Below are 15,416 nucleotides of genomic sequence, written 5' to 3'. Positions count from 1 at the left end.
ACCATCACCACCATCTATTTCCAAAATTTTTCATCATTCCAAGGACAAACTCTGTGCCCATTAAGTAGTAACTCCCTATTCCTCCTCCCCCTAGTAATCTCCAGTCTACTTTCTGTCTCTATGAATTTGCCTATTCTAGATTTTTCGCATATGTGAAATTATACAGTATTTACCCTTTTGTGTCTGACTTGCTTCACTTAGCAAAATGTTTTCAAGGTTCATCTGTGTTGTTACAGGTATCAGAACTTCATTCCCTTTTCACAGCTAGATTATATTTTATTGTATGTATATACCGTAATTTTTAAATCCAGCCATCTGTTGTGTTGTTTCCACCTTTTGACTCTTGTCAATAAAGCTACTATTATTGTGAAAATAAAATAAAATAAAATAAAATAGCTGATTATGTTAGCTTTAAGCATTTTTCAAGCCAGCTATATAAAATATAATAAATCTAAAATAATAGATTTAAAGCTATTTTGTCTAAAACAGTCCATCTAATAATTATTTTTTTAAATAATCATTTTATGTAACTTCAGCACATTTGCAAATGCATATTCATTTTCATGGTTTTTTTTCACATTTTGGAAATTTAAAACCTTAATTGGTTTGTGCAAGATCACTTACATTTAAATCTTGAAATATATATATAAAAATTCAAATTTGAAATATTTTATTAATTTTCTATTGCTTTATTCATGTTTTTTCATCTTTTAAAATTTTTCTTAAATTTGTTGTTTTTTTTCTACTGTGACTTTTTTCATAAAAGACTCCTTTTTCACAGTATAGCTATATACTTTTCTTTTTATTAGGCAAATTAAATGTTAGAGCAAATTGGATTAAATAAATTTTTTAACCGACATAACTGCTTTTATTCCAAAAAGTTTTTATTTTGAGGTATAAATAGTAAAATACACAAATCTTAAGTATATGGCTTAGTGACTGTAAAGATATATACATACACACATGTAACTACCACTCAGATTAAAATATTTAACATTAAAGCTGGGTGTAGTGGCACACGCCTGTAATCTTCGGGGGGCTAGGCGGGCGGATCACTTGAGGTCAGGAGTTCGAGACCAGCCTGGCCATCATAGTGAAACCCTATCTCTACTAAAAATACAAAAGCTAGCTGGGTGTAGTGGTGTGTACCTGAATGGTACTCAGGAGGCTGAGGCAGGAGAATAACTTGAACTTGGGAGGTGGAGGTTGCAGTGAACAGAGTGCCACTGCATTTCAGCCTGGGTGACAGCACAAGACTCTGTCTCATAAATAAATAAATAATAAATAAATAAATAAATGTATTTAACATTGTCATCACCCGGAAGATTCCCCCGTCTCTTCCCCTTTCCAGAGGAAACTACTTTCTGATTTCTATCATTGAAGACTCATTTTGCTGGTTCTTGAGCTTCATATAAATAGAATCATACAGTGTGTACTCTTTTGTGTCTGGCTTCTTTCACTCAATATAATGTTTAGGTCTGTGTGGTTGCATGCATCAGTAGTTGGACATTTTTTTTAATCACTGAGTAGCATTTTATAAAATAGACCACTACTGGTTTGTCTGTTCTCCCACTGATGAACGTTCGGATGTTTCTAATTTGTGCCTGCTATGACTACAATGTTTTTTTAACAGTGAACCCTAGATTAGAATGAGATTAATCAAGTTATGTAGCCAGAACAGGACAAAAAGTTCACAAAAATGAAGACATAGATGTAATTTTTAATCAATGTTATTTTACAATGCACTAAATATTTTTTGGACACTTTAGTGCAATATATCACAAAGTTGAAAATCCTAAAAGTAGTAACCTGAAACAGGTGTAACCATCACATTATAGGAATCAGTATTAAATCAAAGTGAGATGATATTTTTCAAAACATGCTATTTTGTTGTCAGAAATGTTTAGTAGATTTCGCTATATATGTGTTACAAAAATACTGTATTCTAGTAACCTTATCTTTTAATTTTGTTTTCAGGCCCTACAAATATCTGCCATATTAGACACGGAACCAGAAATGGATGAGTATTTTGTTTGCACCTTGTTTAATCCAACTGGAGGTGCTAGACTAGGGGCGCATGTTCAAACCCTGATAACAGTTTTGCAAAACCAGGCCCCTTTGGGGCTATTCAGTATCTCTGCAGTTGAAAATAGGTATAGTTTATTCATAAGGAAATTATCACTTCTGAAGCTATAAGTAGGGAATATTTTTTGACATAAGAAAATGCAGAAGGAAATTGATGTCTGATTATTTTAAAAGGGATTTTTAAAATGAACTCTAGAAAAGATAGGTCTAGAGAGACCAGTTACTCTCCTAACTGGGAGTATCAAAAACCTAAACTCACCCTGTTATTAGAATGGTGTTATTAGAATTCTTATTTTCTCAGAGTTCGCACTTTCAGGTAAAGGTCTGTACTATTTTGTGTTTTAAAAATAATAAAAAGCAAGAAATAATAGAAAGCAGACTTAACTGCTCAAACCAAGTGAATGACTCTTCAAATATATATTATCATGATTGTGGTTTTTAAATTTCTTCTAGAGGCTGACAAATATTTATTTTTTATATCATAAAAATATTTTAATAGATCTAGTTTCATTAATATGTTAATTTCCTGACTCATTTTTTTCCTATAAAGTGTTTTTGGTACATGTGTGAAGAAACATAAGAATGACAATTTTTTTTCTTTTTCAGAATATATAGTGCGAAGTTACTAAGTAACTGATTTTCAGTATTTTCTTATCATCTCATCTTGGATTGTGTAAATTTAAAAATGTAATAAGTATATGCTAGCAATATGATATATATTTCAAATATGTAGAATGTATACTTTTTCTGCTTCCCACAATCCATGTATTTCTTTCAGAGCCACCTCCATAGACATCGAAGAAGCCAATAGGACCGTGTATTTAAATGTATCTCGAACTAATGGCATTGATTTGGCTGTGAGTGTGCAGTGGGAGACAGTATCTGAAACAGCCTTTGGCATGAGTATGTTTCATTTCTTAGGGGAACAAAATTCTGTAACGAAAAAATATTGCATGTATAAGATTTATATTTTTTCCTTTGAATTGTATGTTATTGATCATTTGCAAATGGAAAACAGATAATCTAATTCTTTTATTGCATCTATAAATATTTGTTGAGGCTGGGCACGGTGGCTCATGCCTGTAATCCCAGCACTTTGGAAGGCCAAGGCGGGCGGATCACAAGGTCAGGACATCGAGACCATCCTGGCTAACATGGTGAAACCCCATCTTTACTAAAAATACAAAAAATTAGCCGGGCGTAGTGGCAGGCGCCTGTGGTCCCAGCTACTCTGGAGGCTAAGACAGGAGAGTGGCATGAACCTGGGAGGCGGAGCTTGCAGTGAGCCAAGATCGTGCCACTGCACTCCAGCCTGGTCAACAGAGCAAGACTCGGTCTAAAAAATAAAATGAAATGAAATAAAATAAAATAAAATAAAATAAAATATGTATTGAGTGCCTATCCCAGGCATGGCATTGAACTCGTGGATCTTAGAATTTAGGGGGCGGGGGTGACAGAAATGGAATCAAGTAAGTAAAAATCAATGTATACTTTAAACTTTAGTAAGTGCTTCAAAGGAGAAGTTCTAAGTGTTGAAAGAATATAGGGGAATGCTTTCAAGGGGTATTGATCTTTGAGCTAAGACTGAATGATGACTAGAGATTGATTATGCAAAGGACTGGGTTGGAAGAACATGGAGGTGAGAGTGAGAAGCTGTGAAGGCAGAAAACTGAGGCATAAAAAGCACACATAAATGAAGAACTTGAGTGGATAGTAGGTACAGAAATAAGGAGGAATGTTGAGCTTGGATAGCTGGACAAGACCATATCATTCAAGAACTTAAGGAATATTTTATAGTTGCCAGTCTTTATAATAGTGTTAACGGAAAGCCTTCGAGTGGTTTAGGAATGGAGGAGAGTTACCATATGTAATGTGGTATGGTATAATCATATATGGATTTTGAAGATATTATTCACAGTGCCATGTAAATAATGGGTTGATACAGAAGAGAAGTGAAGATACAGGGAGGCAAGATGATGGTAGCTTAGACTAGGTGTTGAGTATGAGGGTGAGGGAGAGGGAAGTACCAAAGATGACTCAGGCTTCTAGCTTGTGCAGTTGGATGGGAGAAGGGGTTCATGCTATTCACTAAGATGGAATTCCAAAAAAGAATAGATGTATTTTAGTAAGGGGAGTAAAATAAATGTGGTTTAACACATTTTGAATTTGAGTTACTTTTGAGAATAAATTTCTCTAGACTGAAAAGAAGGTCTCTGCTGGGCCGGGCGCGGTGGTTCATGCCTGTAATCCCAGCACTTTGGGAGGCCGAGGTGGGCAGATCACCTGGGGTCGGGAGTTTGAGACCAGCCTGACCCACACGGAGAAATCCCATCTCTACTAAAAATACAAAAAAAATTAGCCGGGCTTGGTGGCACACGCCTATAATCCCAGCTACTTGGGAAGGCTGAGGCAGGAGAATCGCTTGAACCTGGGAGGTGGAGGATGCCATGAGCCGAGATCGCACCATTGCACTCCAGCCTGGGCAACAAGAGCAAAAACTCCGTCTCAAAAAAAAAAAAAAAAAAAAAGAAGGTCTCTGCTGGAGAGATAAACCTTGGAACTTTAGCTATATATATTGTATTTGAAGTCATGGAAATTGATGTAATAATCTGAAAAGAAAGGCTGAAGATGGAGAAGGGAAGAGGACACTATAGACTGAACTATAAGAAGGTTCAGCTTGAATGGCTGAGGATATGGGATGATGGCCTAGCAAAGGAGACTTAGGGGACCTGGTAGGAAACTCAGGAGAAAACAGGATGGCAGATACCAGCAGAAGAGTGCTTTAAAATGGAGGAAAAAGTAAACGGTGTCAACCCCTGGTGAGAAGTCCAGTAAAATGAGAACCTGAAAAATAATTATTATAATTAGCAACATAGAAGGCATTAATGACCATAGAAAGGGCTATTTGTATAGAAAGATGGGAATTGAATACCATTTTGAATAGAGGTGAAAGAAGAGAGACCTCAAATATATGCAACCATTTCAAGAAGTTTGGCAGGGAAGATAGGACCTGGAGAAGGTAGTAGTGGTGTGGTGTAGGAGGTTTTTTGCATGTTTAGTTTGGAGAGACCCAAGCATGTGTAGGTTGGATGGAAAAGGTAGAGAAATGTTAAATATTTAGAAGAAAAAGGAGATAATTAATAGTGGTATGGTTGTCTAGAAGACAAGTTGAGATGGGATCCAAAAAAGAAAGTCTGGTTTCTAATTTAGATTTCTCCATTACTGCTTGGACTTTGCATGTGTTTTTTGGAAGTACTCATGAGAGCACATGTCGGAGATTCTTAATCGTTAGCAGTCATTGCTTATTCTTCATTTGTGGTCGTCTTGAATTATTGTAGAGAAGGATTTGTCCATATGTCAGGACCATTTGGGACTCTAAATGAAAAATCTGCAGTATACCTTTAAAAGGGAGCAACATAAAAATTTAAAATGCTGGATTTTTAGGAAAGGAAATTGCTATTGGATATTACATGTAAGGCATTGACAAATTCTCTTGAATTAGTAATCTAAAAATGATCAATCATTTATAGGGAGCCCAGGTTTCAACCTTGATAGTTGTTCTTACTGCATCATGTTCACACCATTAACCAAAATTTAAAAAGAACTTAATGTTTTGGAGGGAAGCAGCCATGTTAAGAGATTATACATTTTTAAAAAAATGTTTACTCTTCATTAGTTAGGGGATTTTTATTTTTGCCCTTTTTTTTTTCTTTATTTTTGTAGTACAGAATTTTAAAACATGTACCAGTTGTAGCAGTTTGATAAAACCTTGACAGCCATTTGAAATATGTGAGTCTGCTTGGCATTCTTAAAATGTATAAAATGTAAGTGAAAAATTAGATAGGCATAATTTCAAATTTAATAGCGTAAATTTTTTAAACCGAATATTTATCATATTTCTATAAAGGGTATTTATTATTATAAAATTTCTCAGTTATATTTTCATCAGCTTTACAGAAGTTGATAAAAATCATGTTCTGCATATTTCCCTTTAAAATATACATTTAGTATTTATTTAGTTAGTTTTTGAGCCAGGGTCTGGCCATGTCACCCAAGCTGGAGTGCAGTGGCACTATCTCGGCTCACTACAACCTCCGCCTCCCGGGTTCAAGCAATTCTCGTGCCTTAGCCATCCGAGTAGCTGGTATTACAGGCGCACACCACCACGCCCAGCTGATTTTTGTATTTTTAGTAGAGAACGGTTTCACCATGTTGGCCAGGCTGGTCTCAAACTCCTGACCTCAAGTGATCCACCTACCTCGGCCTCCCAAAATTCTGGGATTACAGGTGTGAGCCACCATGCCCAGCCACATTTAGTATTTATTTCTAAATACACCTTGGAAAAGTATGTGTAGGTATAAAGCAGAGTTTTAACAAATTTTCTTGGTTTTTAAATAATAATTAAAAAAAATTCTTATTTGTAGTACAAATTCATTATTTGCAGTTATTTTAAAGTTTTCTCACTTGTGTCTTTTCACACTCATACACACGTCATGAAAGAATTTTCATTTGTAGGCACAAATGCACTTGTCTCATTGTTTAAACAATAAATTAGAATAGATAAGTTTTTGAAGGAGTAATAAACTAGTAAACCATGATTTGTGTTTTTCAGGGGGAATGGATGTTGTGTTTTCCGTATTTCAAAGTTTTTTGGATGAATCAGCTTCTGGCTGGTGTTTCTTTACTTTGGAAAATTTAATATATGGTATAATGTTAAGAAAATCATCTGTTACTGTTTACCGATGGCAGGGGATTTTTATTCCAGTTGAGGTAAACATCAGTATTTTTTTATAGTACAAAAATAAAATGTGCAGATAAATTTTAGATGTATCATGAATAACTGTATTCTTATTCCTCATTTTCTAGGATTTAAATATAGAAAATCCTAAAACTTGTGAGGCCTTTAATATTGGTTTTTCTCCCTACTTTGTGATTACTCATGAAGAAAGAAATGAAGAAAAGCCTTCTCTTAACAGTGTGTTTACATTCACATCTGGATTTAAATTATTCCTGGTAAAAACGTTTTCATTTTTAAATAGATTACTTTCTTTAAAAGAAATTAAGATTTGTAAGATTGTTCAAATTGGAAGATAATGTATGTTTTATGTTAATGTGAAAAAGGACTTTTTGTGAGTTGATATACATTTTAGCAAAGTATCTTAATCCGGGATATTTTTGTCTTTTTAAAATGACACTTAGTTATGTGTAGCTTGGTATTAAAATTTTTTAAGTCTTGCATTTCAAACAGTAACTCATGCTATTAGTGTGTTCAGTGGCTTTCTTAGTTCAACTCTCCTTTAAGTTTTCATTCCCACTCTGTCCTTGCAGGTACAAACAATCGTTATTCTGGAAAGTTCTCAAGTAAGATATTTTACTTCAGACAGCCAAGATTATTTAATCATTGCAAGTCAAAGAGATGATTCCGAATTAACTCAGGTTTGATTCTTTTAAAATGAAGTGGGTTTTTTTTTTGCTTTTCTTTTTAACATTATAATTGAAATTTACCAAAGGTATGGTCTGCTGGTTTAGTATAAAAGAAAACCAAAATTTGATTGTGGTAAAGTAGAATGTAAAGACTGGTTAGTAAAAAGTTAATTTTTAAACACCAGAGTCATAAAATGTTATATTGTCTTCAAGAGCCAAGGATAATGTAATAATAAAAATGAACATTTAATTAGAACTTAACTGAATTGCAAAACATTGTGGAGAAACATCACACAGCCAGACAGAGTATCACTAAAAATTCATGATTAGCATTGCCACACAGGCATTCAGTATCACCTCAGAAATCCCACATTTCTTTAGTAAACTAGATCTTGTAATTCTAATAATGCTTATTTGATAACTTTTGTCACTCCTTAAACTTCCATACATGCTTCACATTTCCATTTTCAGCTAATTCCCTTGTTGAAGTGAAAGCTAGCAAAAGGGGTATTATTCATTTTCCCAACACCAAATTCAAAAACCCACTTGAAACCCAATCTTATTCCTCATTCCTGCTATGACAGAGAAAGTGTCCCTTCTAAAAAGCCAGGCCTCTCACATAAGTGCCCACCTTGTCCTTATAAGGTTTAGCTATTCCTTCCATCTCTGACGTCTCTCTCTCTCTATTTGGTTACTACAATCAGCCTAAATGTTCTAGCTTCACCCAGCTTAAAAAGAAATTCCTCCCTTGATCTCATTCCCTTCTAGTTTTCATTTCCTTTCCTTTCTCCCTTCTGTAGTAAGACATCCTGAAAGAATTATCTACTTGTTTTGTCTTTACTTCCCCGTGCTCACCGATGACAACTGCATTACCAGATCCAGTGGGTGTTTTTCTGTGTAATCATTATACATTCCACCAGCATGTGACAGTCACCTCATCCTCAAATATAAATCTTACCTTGCTTTCTAACACACTACACAAATTTTCCTTTTCCCTTTCTCTCTCTCTCTCTCTCTGTGTGTGTGTGTGTGTGTGTGTGTGTATGTGTATGTGTGTGATCCTTCTCAGTCCCCATTGCCAGTTCCTCTTCCCTTTCGTAAACTTAGATGTCTTGGAGTTTTCCAGAAAGATTCACTTATAGTTCAAATTTCTTTTTTCTTTCTCTTCACTCACTTGGATACTTTTATCAATCCTGTGGTTTTAAATATCAGCAATAGGCTAGTATATTTTAAATTATATCTGTAGCCTTTCCTCTGTATTCCAGGCCTACATACCTAACTGCCTATTGACATGTTCACTTAAATATATTTTTGGTACATAATATTTAACATATCCCAAACTGAACCTTTGATTTTCACTATGAAACTTGTTACTTCAGTGCTAGCTTTCATCTCAGGAAATAGCAACCCCACGAACTCAGTTGCTTAGGACAGAATCCTGGGATATTTCTTCCTTGATTACTCCTTTTTTTAGTGGGGGCATGGGGTCTGGCTCTGTGGCCCAGGCTCGAGTGCAGTGCCATGATCACAGGTCACTATAGCCTTGACCTCCTGGGCTCTGGTGATCCTCCTACCTTAGCCTCCCGGGTGGCTGGGTCAACAGGCGTGTGTCACCACACCTGGCTGATTTTTTGTATTTTGTAGAGATGGGGTTTCACCATGTTTCTCAGGCTGGTCTTGAACTTACTCCTTTTTATTCTTTCACATCGAGTTTATCATTAAGTATTTTTGATTATATGTGTCAATAAGTGAAGACATTTTGTCTCTACTCCTCCCTACTCCAGGTCCCCATTATTTCTCTTCCACACCATTATAGTGTCCTCCTAGCTGTTCTCTGAATTTCCTTGACCTCCTCAGATCCATTCTCCATTGAGTAACTGGAGGCATTTTTTAAAAATATTAATTGACTAATGTTATTTCTGATTTTAAAACCACTCAATGATTTGCAATTATACTTAGAATAAATTTGAAATTATTTAATATGGGCTTAACATAGGATAGCTATATTTCCTGATTTGCCTTGGAAAGTACTGGATTATGCCTGTTCTGGTATTGTTATTAATATTGCCCCTTTCACTCTTTAAAGGATCCCTGTTTAGGTGATTAATTATATGGTCATCCTAATGGAAGGTACTCCATGATGATCTTACCTCTCCAGCCTTAACTCTCATCATTCTCCCAGCACTATCAGATTCCTTCCAGTCTTTATTCAGATAATGACAAATTTTTTCTGTCTTAAGAACTTTGTCATGTTGTTCCTTCTAACTTGATTTCCCAAATACCTTCATAATTCTCTATCAGACCATCCTAATTGTCATCTTCAGTACTTGACTCATTTTATACTCATACATTGACTTAATTATTGATATGTTTCTTGTTTACCTTTTCCTAATAGTTAATAAGATCCATAAAGGGAAAGGTCGCTGTATCCATAGTTCCTAGCATAATGTCTGTGGCTCAAAAGTTCCTAATTGTTGACTGAATAAGTATAATTTTCTGTGACATTGACCAGCTTGCCTTCAGGTAGGGTCTGAATTTTAATTTTGCATTTATGAACACTTACCCTGAAAACTTGCGTACATTGACTGCCACCATGGGGACAGAAAGGATTTAGGTGTTTCTCTGTATTCTATTGCTCGAGCAATTGATAATAATATTGCAGCATTAGAATATTTCTTATTCCATTCTAAATTTTTCATAAGTAGTTTATTTCCTGGTTTTAGCTTTCCCTTTCCCTGCTGTCAACAACCCTTACCCAGATGTACATTTGATACTGATTTCTTTTCAAATATCTTCTCTTTCATTCACTCTGTGTGTGTGTATGTGTACTTATGTGCATAGACATATATGTGCACACTCACACAGATTAGATAAGGGAGAGAGCAGCGAGGGAGCATCAGTTTTAGTATTTTCTTATTTATGAAAGTATCTTTTTAACTAAATAAAAGGATCCAAGAGAGTAAACATATGGTATTGATTACATTCTTGCAAGTGCTAAATTCCTAGTCATAAAGGGTTTTGTATTTCAACATTTCCTTCAGGTCTTCAGGTGGAATGGAGGAAGCTTCGTGTTGCATCAAAAACTCCCTGTCCGAGGTGTGCTGACCGTGGCCTTGTTCAACAAGGGAGGCTCTGTGTTCTTAGCCATTTCCCAGGCTAATGCCAGGCTAAACTCCCTTTTATTCAGATGGTCTGGCAGTGGGTTTATTAACTTTCAAGAGGTGCCTGTCAGTGGGACAACAGAAGTTGAGGCTTTGTCTTCAGCCAATGATATTTACCTAATATTTGCCAAAAATGTCTTTCTAGGTGAGAAGATAAAGTATTTGTAGTGTATATATAATTATTGAAATCATCTAGCATTCATATGGTATATTTTATATGAAAATGCTCTTGCAATAATTTTTTACTAATCCATAGAATATTTCTTGATAGGTAAGTATTAATTGTCAGCTGTAAATGGATTTTTGAGAAATATTTAAGCATTATACCCCTAATCTTGTGTTCTGACTACTACCTGAAAGTTATATGAAAACAAAATTGGAAGTAGGTAGGTAAAGTTGAAAGATACATGAATATTTTATACGCAGGATGCAAACAAGTAACTTTTTATATGTATTTACTTGATGTGCCATGAATAATTTATAGTATTAATAAATAATGTTCAGAACTTTTTATAAGACTCTTTCAGAATATTCTTGGAAGGAAAATTTGCTTTCTGCTGCTGAGTAGAACTTTCATGGGTAAAATTGCAACATTCCTAAAAAAATTAAAAAAAATTGTCCTTGTTCTTTCTTTAACATTATATCATGGTTAATGACTAATAATGTATTCCCATCATGCAGTAAATGCAAAAAGACTTTTGAAGTACTTCCTATTAACTTGTATTTTTATTGGACTAAATGGATTCTGAGGAAATTTGTTTCTTGATATTTTTATTATAGTTTTATTATGTAATTTTGTCATTTTTTTCTGTAACTTTTGCATTAAGATTTGACTTCTATTTCATTATTGCAGGAGATCAGAATTCAATTGATATTTTCATCTGGGAGATGGGACAGTCTTCCTTCAGGTATTTTCAGTCCCTAGATTTTGCTGCTGTTAACAGAATCCACTCCTTCACACCAGCCTCAGGAATAGGTAACGACTTTTCAACTGCTCACCAATTCTAAAGGTAGTATGGAAAGCCAGAATGATTTTAATCTCATTGATTTAGATTTAGTATCACATTGCCAGACACTGGGTATTTTTTTTTTTTTTGGAGATGGGGTCTCGCTGTGTTGCCCAGGCTGGAGTGCAGTGGGGCAATCTCTGCTCACTGCAAGCTCCGTCTCCCAGGTTCCGCTATTCTCCTGCCTCAGTCTCCCCAGTAGCTGGGACTACAGGCGTCTGCCACCATGTCTGGCTAATTTTTTTGTATTTTTAGTAGAGACGGGGTTTCACCGTGTTAGCCAGGATGGTCTTGATCTCCTGACCTTGTGATCCGCCCACCCAAAGTGCTGGGATTATAGGCGTGAGCCACCACGCCCAGCCGACTCTGGGTATTTTAATAGGAATGTAACATCAAGAGCTTTACAATACTCCTTCCAGAAATCCTATAATTTTTTGAAATTCTTTTGAATTTCAATTTTCCTTTTGCAGATTAATACTTTCAGAATGGACATTGGCTTGAGAATAATCAGAATAACTAAAATATGGAGGAAAATATTAGTGAAGAATGAAAATAATATATTTCTTTTGTCTAGAGAAACATGAAGAGTGACATTAAATATATATTTTTAAAATATGAAAGTATGTATATGGCAATAGCAAGTATTTGCATTTACGAATTTTTTTTAAGTTGGAGAATGACTATGAGAATTCTTCCATCTTCATGAACTCTCCCAACCTCCTCCACAGTCTGAAATCCTTTCTTGGTCTTCTGTACTTTAATCCACACATCAGAAACATAAGCAATATTTTTAATCACTGTGGTTTCAGAAACAAAGTCGATTGGAGAGAACCCAAGGTATTAATGCTGTCTGCAGGTTGTAGGATTATTTTAGGGTTGGCAAGGAATCCCTTGGGTGGGCCAGTGATGATAAGGAGATGAAGCTGAGGCCAGCTGGCATGGTGAGCTTATCAAGCTGGCTTATGGGGTGGGTGTTCATAGCATAGGGAGGAGACACAGACAGTGGGTCATCATGTCTCCTGTCGAGGTGTCTAGAGAATTTGTGAGCCAAGCCTGAGTGGCTCCACAGGTGACTCTGGATGAATCACAGTCCTGCTTTTAAATTGAGATATGGCAATTCTGTATGAATTAAATGGCACACAGTTATTAATTTGATATTATATGTAAGTCAATGTTACAATGCTATGAAGAATTCCTCTACTTAAAAGCCTTAATGTATGGTTGGAGAAGCAAGAAAAAATATTAAGATACTAATTCAAGGTACAGGACTATATTAGTCCATTCTCACACTGCTTTAGAAAACTATCTGAAACTGGGTATTTTATGAAGAAAAAAGGTTTAATTGACTCACAGTTCCACAGACTGTATAGAAAGCATGCTTTGGGAGGCCTCAGGAAGCTTACAGTCATGGCAGAAGGGTGAAGGGGAAGCAAGCACCTTCTTTACATGGTGGAGGGAAAAAGAGAGAGCAAAGGGGGAAGTGCTGCACACTTTTAAACAACTGGATCTTGGGAGAACTCCCCTACTATCACAAGAGCAGCAAGCGGGAAATCCGCCTCTATGATCCAATCACCTCCCACCAGGTCCCTCCCCCAACACTGAAAATTATAATTTGACATGAGATTTGGGTTGGGACACAGAGCCAAACCATTTCAATGACCAATAGCATTTGCTCTGTGAGGGGTAGAATTGGAGTGATTAAGAGAGACAAGAGAGAGCTTGAGCTATGTCTGTGTGGATTGGCAGGACACACTTTGGGCAGAGGGAAAGGTATGAGCAAAGGAGAAAGGCAGAAGTGTTTATAGCATTGAGGGCACCATTGGTAGATGCAAGTGCCAGGGACAGAGGATTTGACCAGAATGTTGTGGTGCTGAGATTGGAGATACAACACTGGAATCTAGAGAAGATGGCCTGGAATGGCAGGCACATGGTGTGCCTGTGCCTCAAATCATCCAGCAGTTTTCACACATTTTGCTCTTAGAATCTATTCATATTTATTGTGTAAGAGATTAAAACTGAGAAATTTTAAAGTCATTTATTTTAAAATGACAGCAATATACTCATTATGTGTAAATACAACGTTATTTTTAAAAAACACTTTCTAAAACGAACACTTTTATGAGAAGAATGGCATTGGTTTTATTTTAATTTTTGAAAATCTCTTTAATGTCTGGTTTAATACATGGTATATAGATTCTACTTTTTATTTATGTATTTAATTAATTTTTTTAAGGGACAGCATTTTGCTCATTTGTCAGGCTATAATGTAGTGATGCAATCATAGCTTACTGCAGCCTTGAACACATGAGTTCAAGCCGTACTCCCACCTCAGCCTCCTGAATAGCTAGGACTACAGGCATGCTCCATCATGCCCACTAATTAAAAAAAAGTTTTTTTTTAAAAGTGGAGTTTCTTTGTGTTGCCCAGCCTGGTCTTGAGCTCCAGGCTTCAGGAGATCCTCCTGCCTCAAAGTGCTGGGATTACAGTCATGAGACACTGTGCCCAACTGATTCTCCTAATTAATTAACTTTTTTCCATCTTTATTAAGGCTTGATTGACAAACATTGTATATATTTAAGATATACAATGTGATATTTTGATATACATATAATGATATGTATTTCCTCAATTGAGCTAATTAACCCATCCATTACCTCACATATTTACCTTTTTTTGAGAAAACACTTAAAATCTAGTCTCTTAGCAATTTCAAGTATACAATACATTATTGTTAACTATAGTTATTATGCTGTAGATTAGGTCCACAGAAATTACCCATCTTATAACTGAAAGTTGGTACTCTTTAATCAAAATCCCCCATTTCTCTCATGCCCTGGCCCCTGGCAAGCACAGTTCTACAATTTGCTTTTTTGAGTTTGACTTTTTCAGATTCCACATATAAGTGAGATCAGGCAGTACTTGTCTGAGTCTGGGTTCTCATGTCTGCATCTGAATTCAGTCTACTGCAGTATTATCAGTCATTTAGCCTCTGCTAAGTTCTGTACACTCATGAAAGAATGAGAATGAAGTAGAAAAACAGCATTATTATGAAAACAGCATTATTTTCATTTTATTATGCAAACAGTTTTGACCTCTGAAATTCTCTAAAAGGGTTTCAGTGTCTCTTAGATCCCTGGATCACACTCAGCAGTAGTGAGATAGAGAAATCCTTGAAGGCTTTTCAATGGCAAATGATGATCAAAGGCATGTTTTACAACTCCTCATAGCTTTGGTGTATAGAATATGCTGGATGAAGTAACTTGCAACTGCCTGGGCAAGAGTTGAAGAGGGCCTTTAGCTGGGGTGAGAAATTAGGAATGAAGATTCTTGTGAGAAAGAGAAATTAGAAATGAATATCCTTGTGGGAAAGAGAAGTTAGAAATGAAGATTCAACAGCACTTGATGTCTGTTCAAATGTGGGGAGCAAAAGTTATTATACCTTGGCAACTGGGAGGAGAATGGTTTTAAATTAGGAAAAGACACAGAAAATGTCTGTAGTGGGAAATGTGATGAACTTGTTTATAGGTGTCTTTAGTTTGAGATAATATAGAAGCATGTGTAGGTGGTTAGTAGAGATGTGGAACTAGAATCAGAAAGAAATTGGAGTTAAAGGTTTGGATTTCGGAGACATCCATGCGTGGGGATAGTCGAACTCAAAAATGTTAAAATGTACAAAGTAAATTATATTGATTGCGAAGACTAGAAGATTTAGCACAAATACAGGAGTCAGTATTTGGAA

At 35.7% G+C, this 15,416-nt stretch overlaps 1 protein-coding gene across 10 annotated transcripts in view; it reads left to right on the top strand.

Moving 5' to 3' along the window:
- Window positions 1-15,416, top strand: part of ADGRV1 (adhesion G protein-coupled receptor V1) — a 606,362-nt gene that overhangs the window by 158,198 nt on the left and 432,748 nt on the right. For all 10 annotated transcript variants that reach the window (XR_010156862.1, XM_063810270.1, XM_063810268.1 and 7 more), the window contains 7 exons: window positions 1,978-2,153; window positions 2,864-2,988; window positions 6,698-6,855; window positions 6,952-7,098; window positions 7,414-7,521; window positions 10,551-10,815; window positions 11,524-11,646. Coding sequence is in view for 9 of the 10 variants with exons in the window: in XM_063810270.1 (XP_063666340.1) it covers window positions 1,978-2,153; window positions 2,864-2,988; window positions 6,698-6,855; window positions 6,952-7,098; window positions 7,414-7,521; window positions 10,551-10,815; window positions 11,524-11,646 (1,102 nt within the window). In the remaining variant the exon portion in view is untranslated. The remainder of the gene's footprint in view (window positions 1-1,977; window positions 2,154-2,863; window positions 2,989-6,697; window positions 6,856-6,951; window positions 7,099-7,413; window positions 7,522-10,550; window positions 10,816-11,523; window positions 11,647-15,416) is intronic.

Source organism: Pan troglodytes, chromosome 4 (genome assembly GCF_028858775.2).
Source record: "Pan troglodytes isolate AG18354 chromosome 4, NHGRI_mPanTro3-v2.0_pri, whole genome shotgun sequence".
Lineage (NCBI taxonomy): Eukaryota > Metazoa > Chordata > Mammalia > Primates > Hominidae > Pan > Pan troglodytes.
This window is presented reverse-complemented; position numbering and strand designations above follow the sequence as displayed.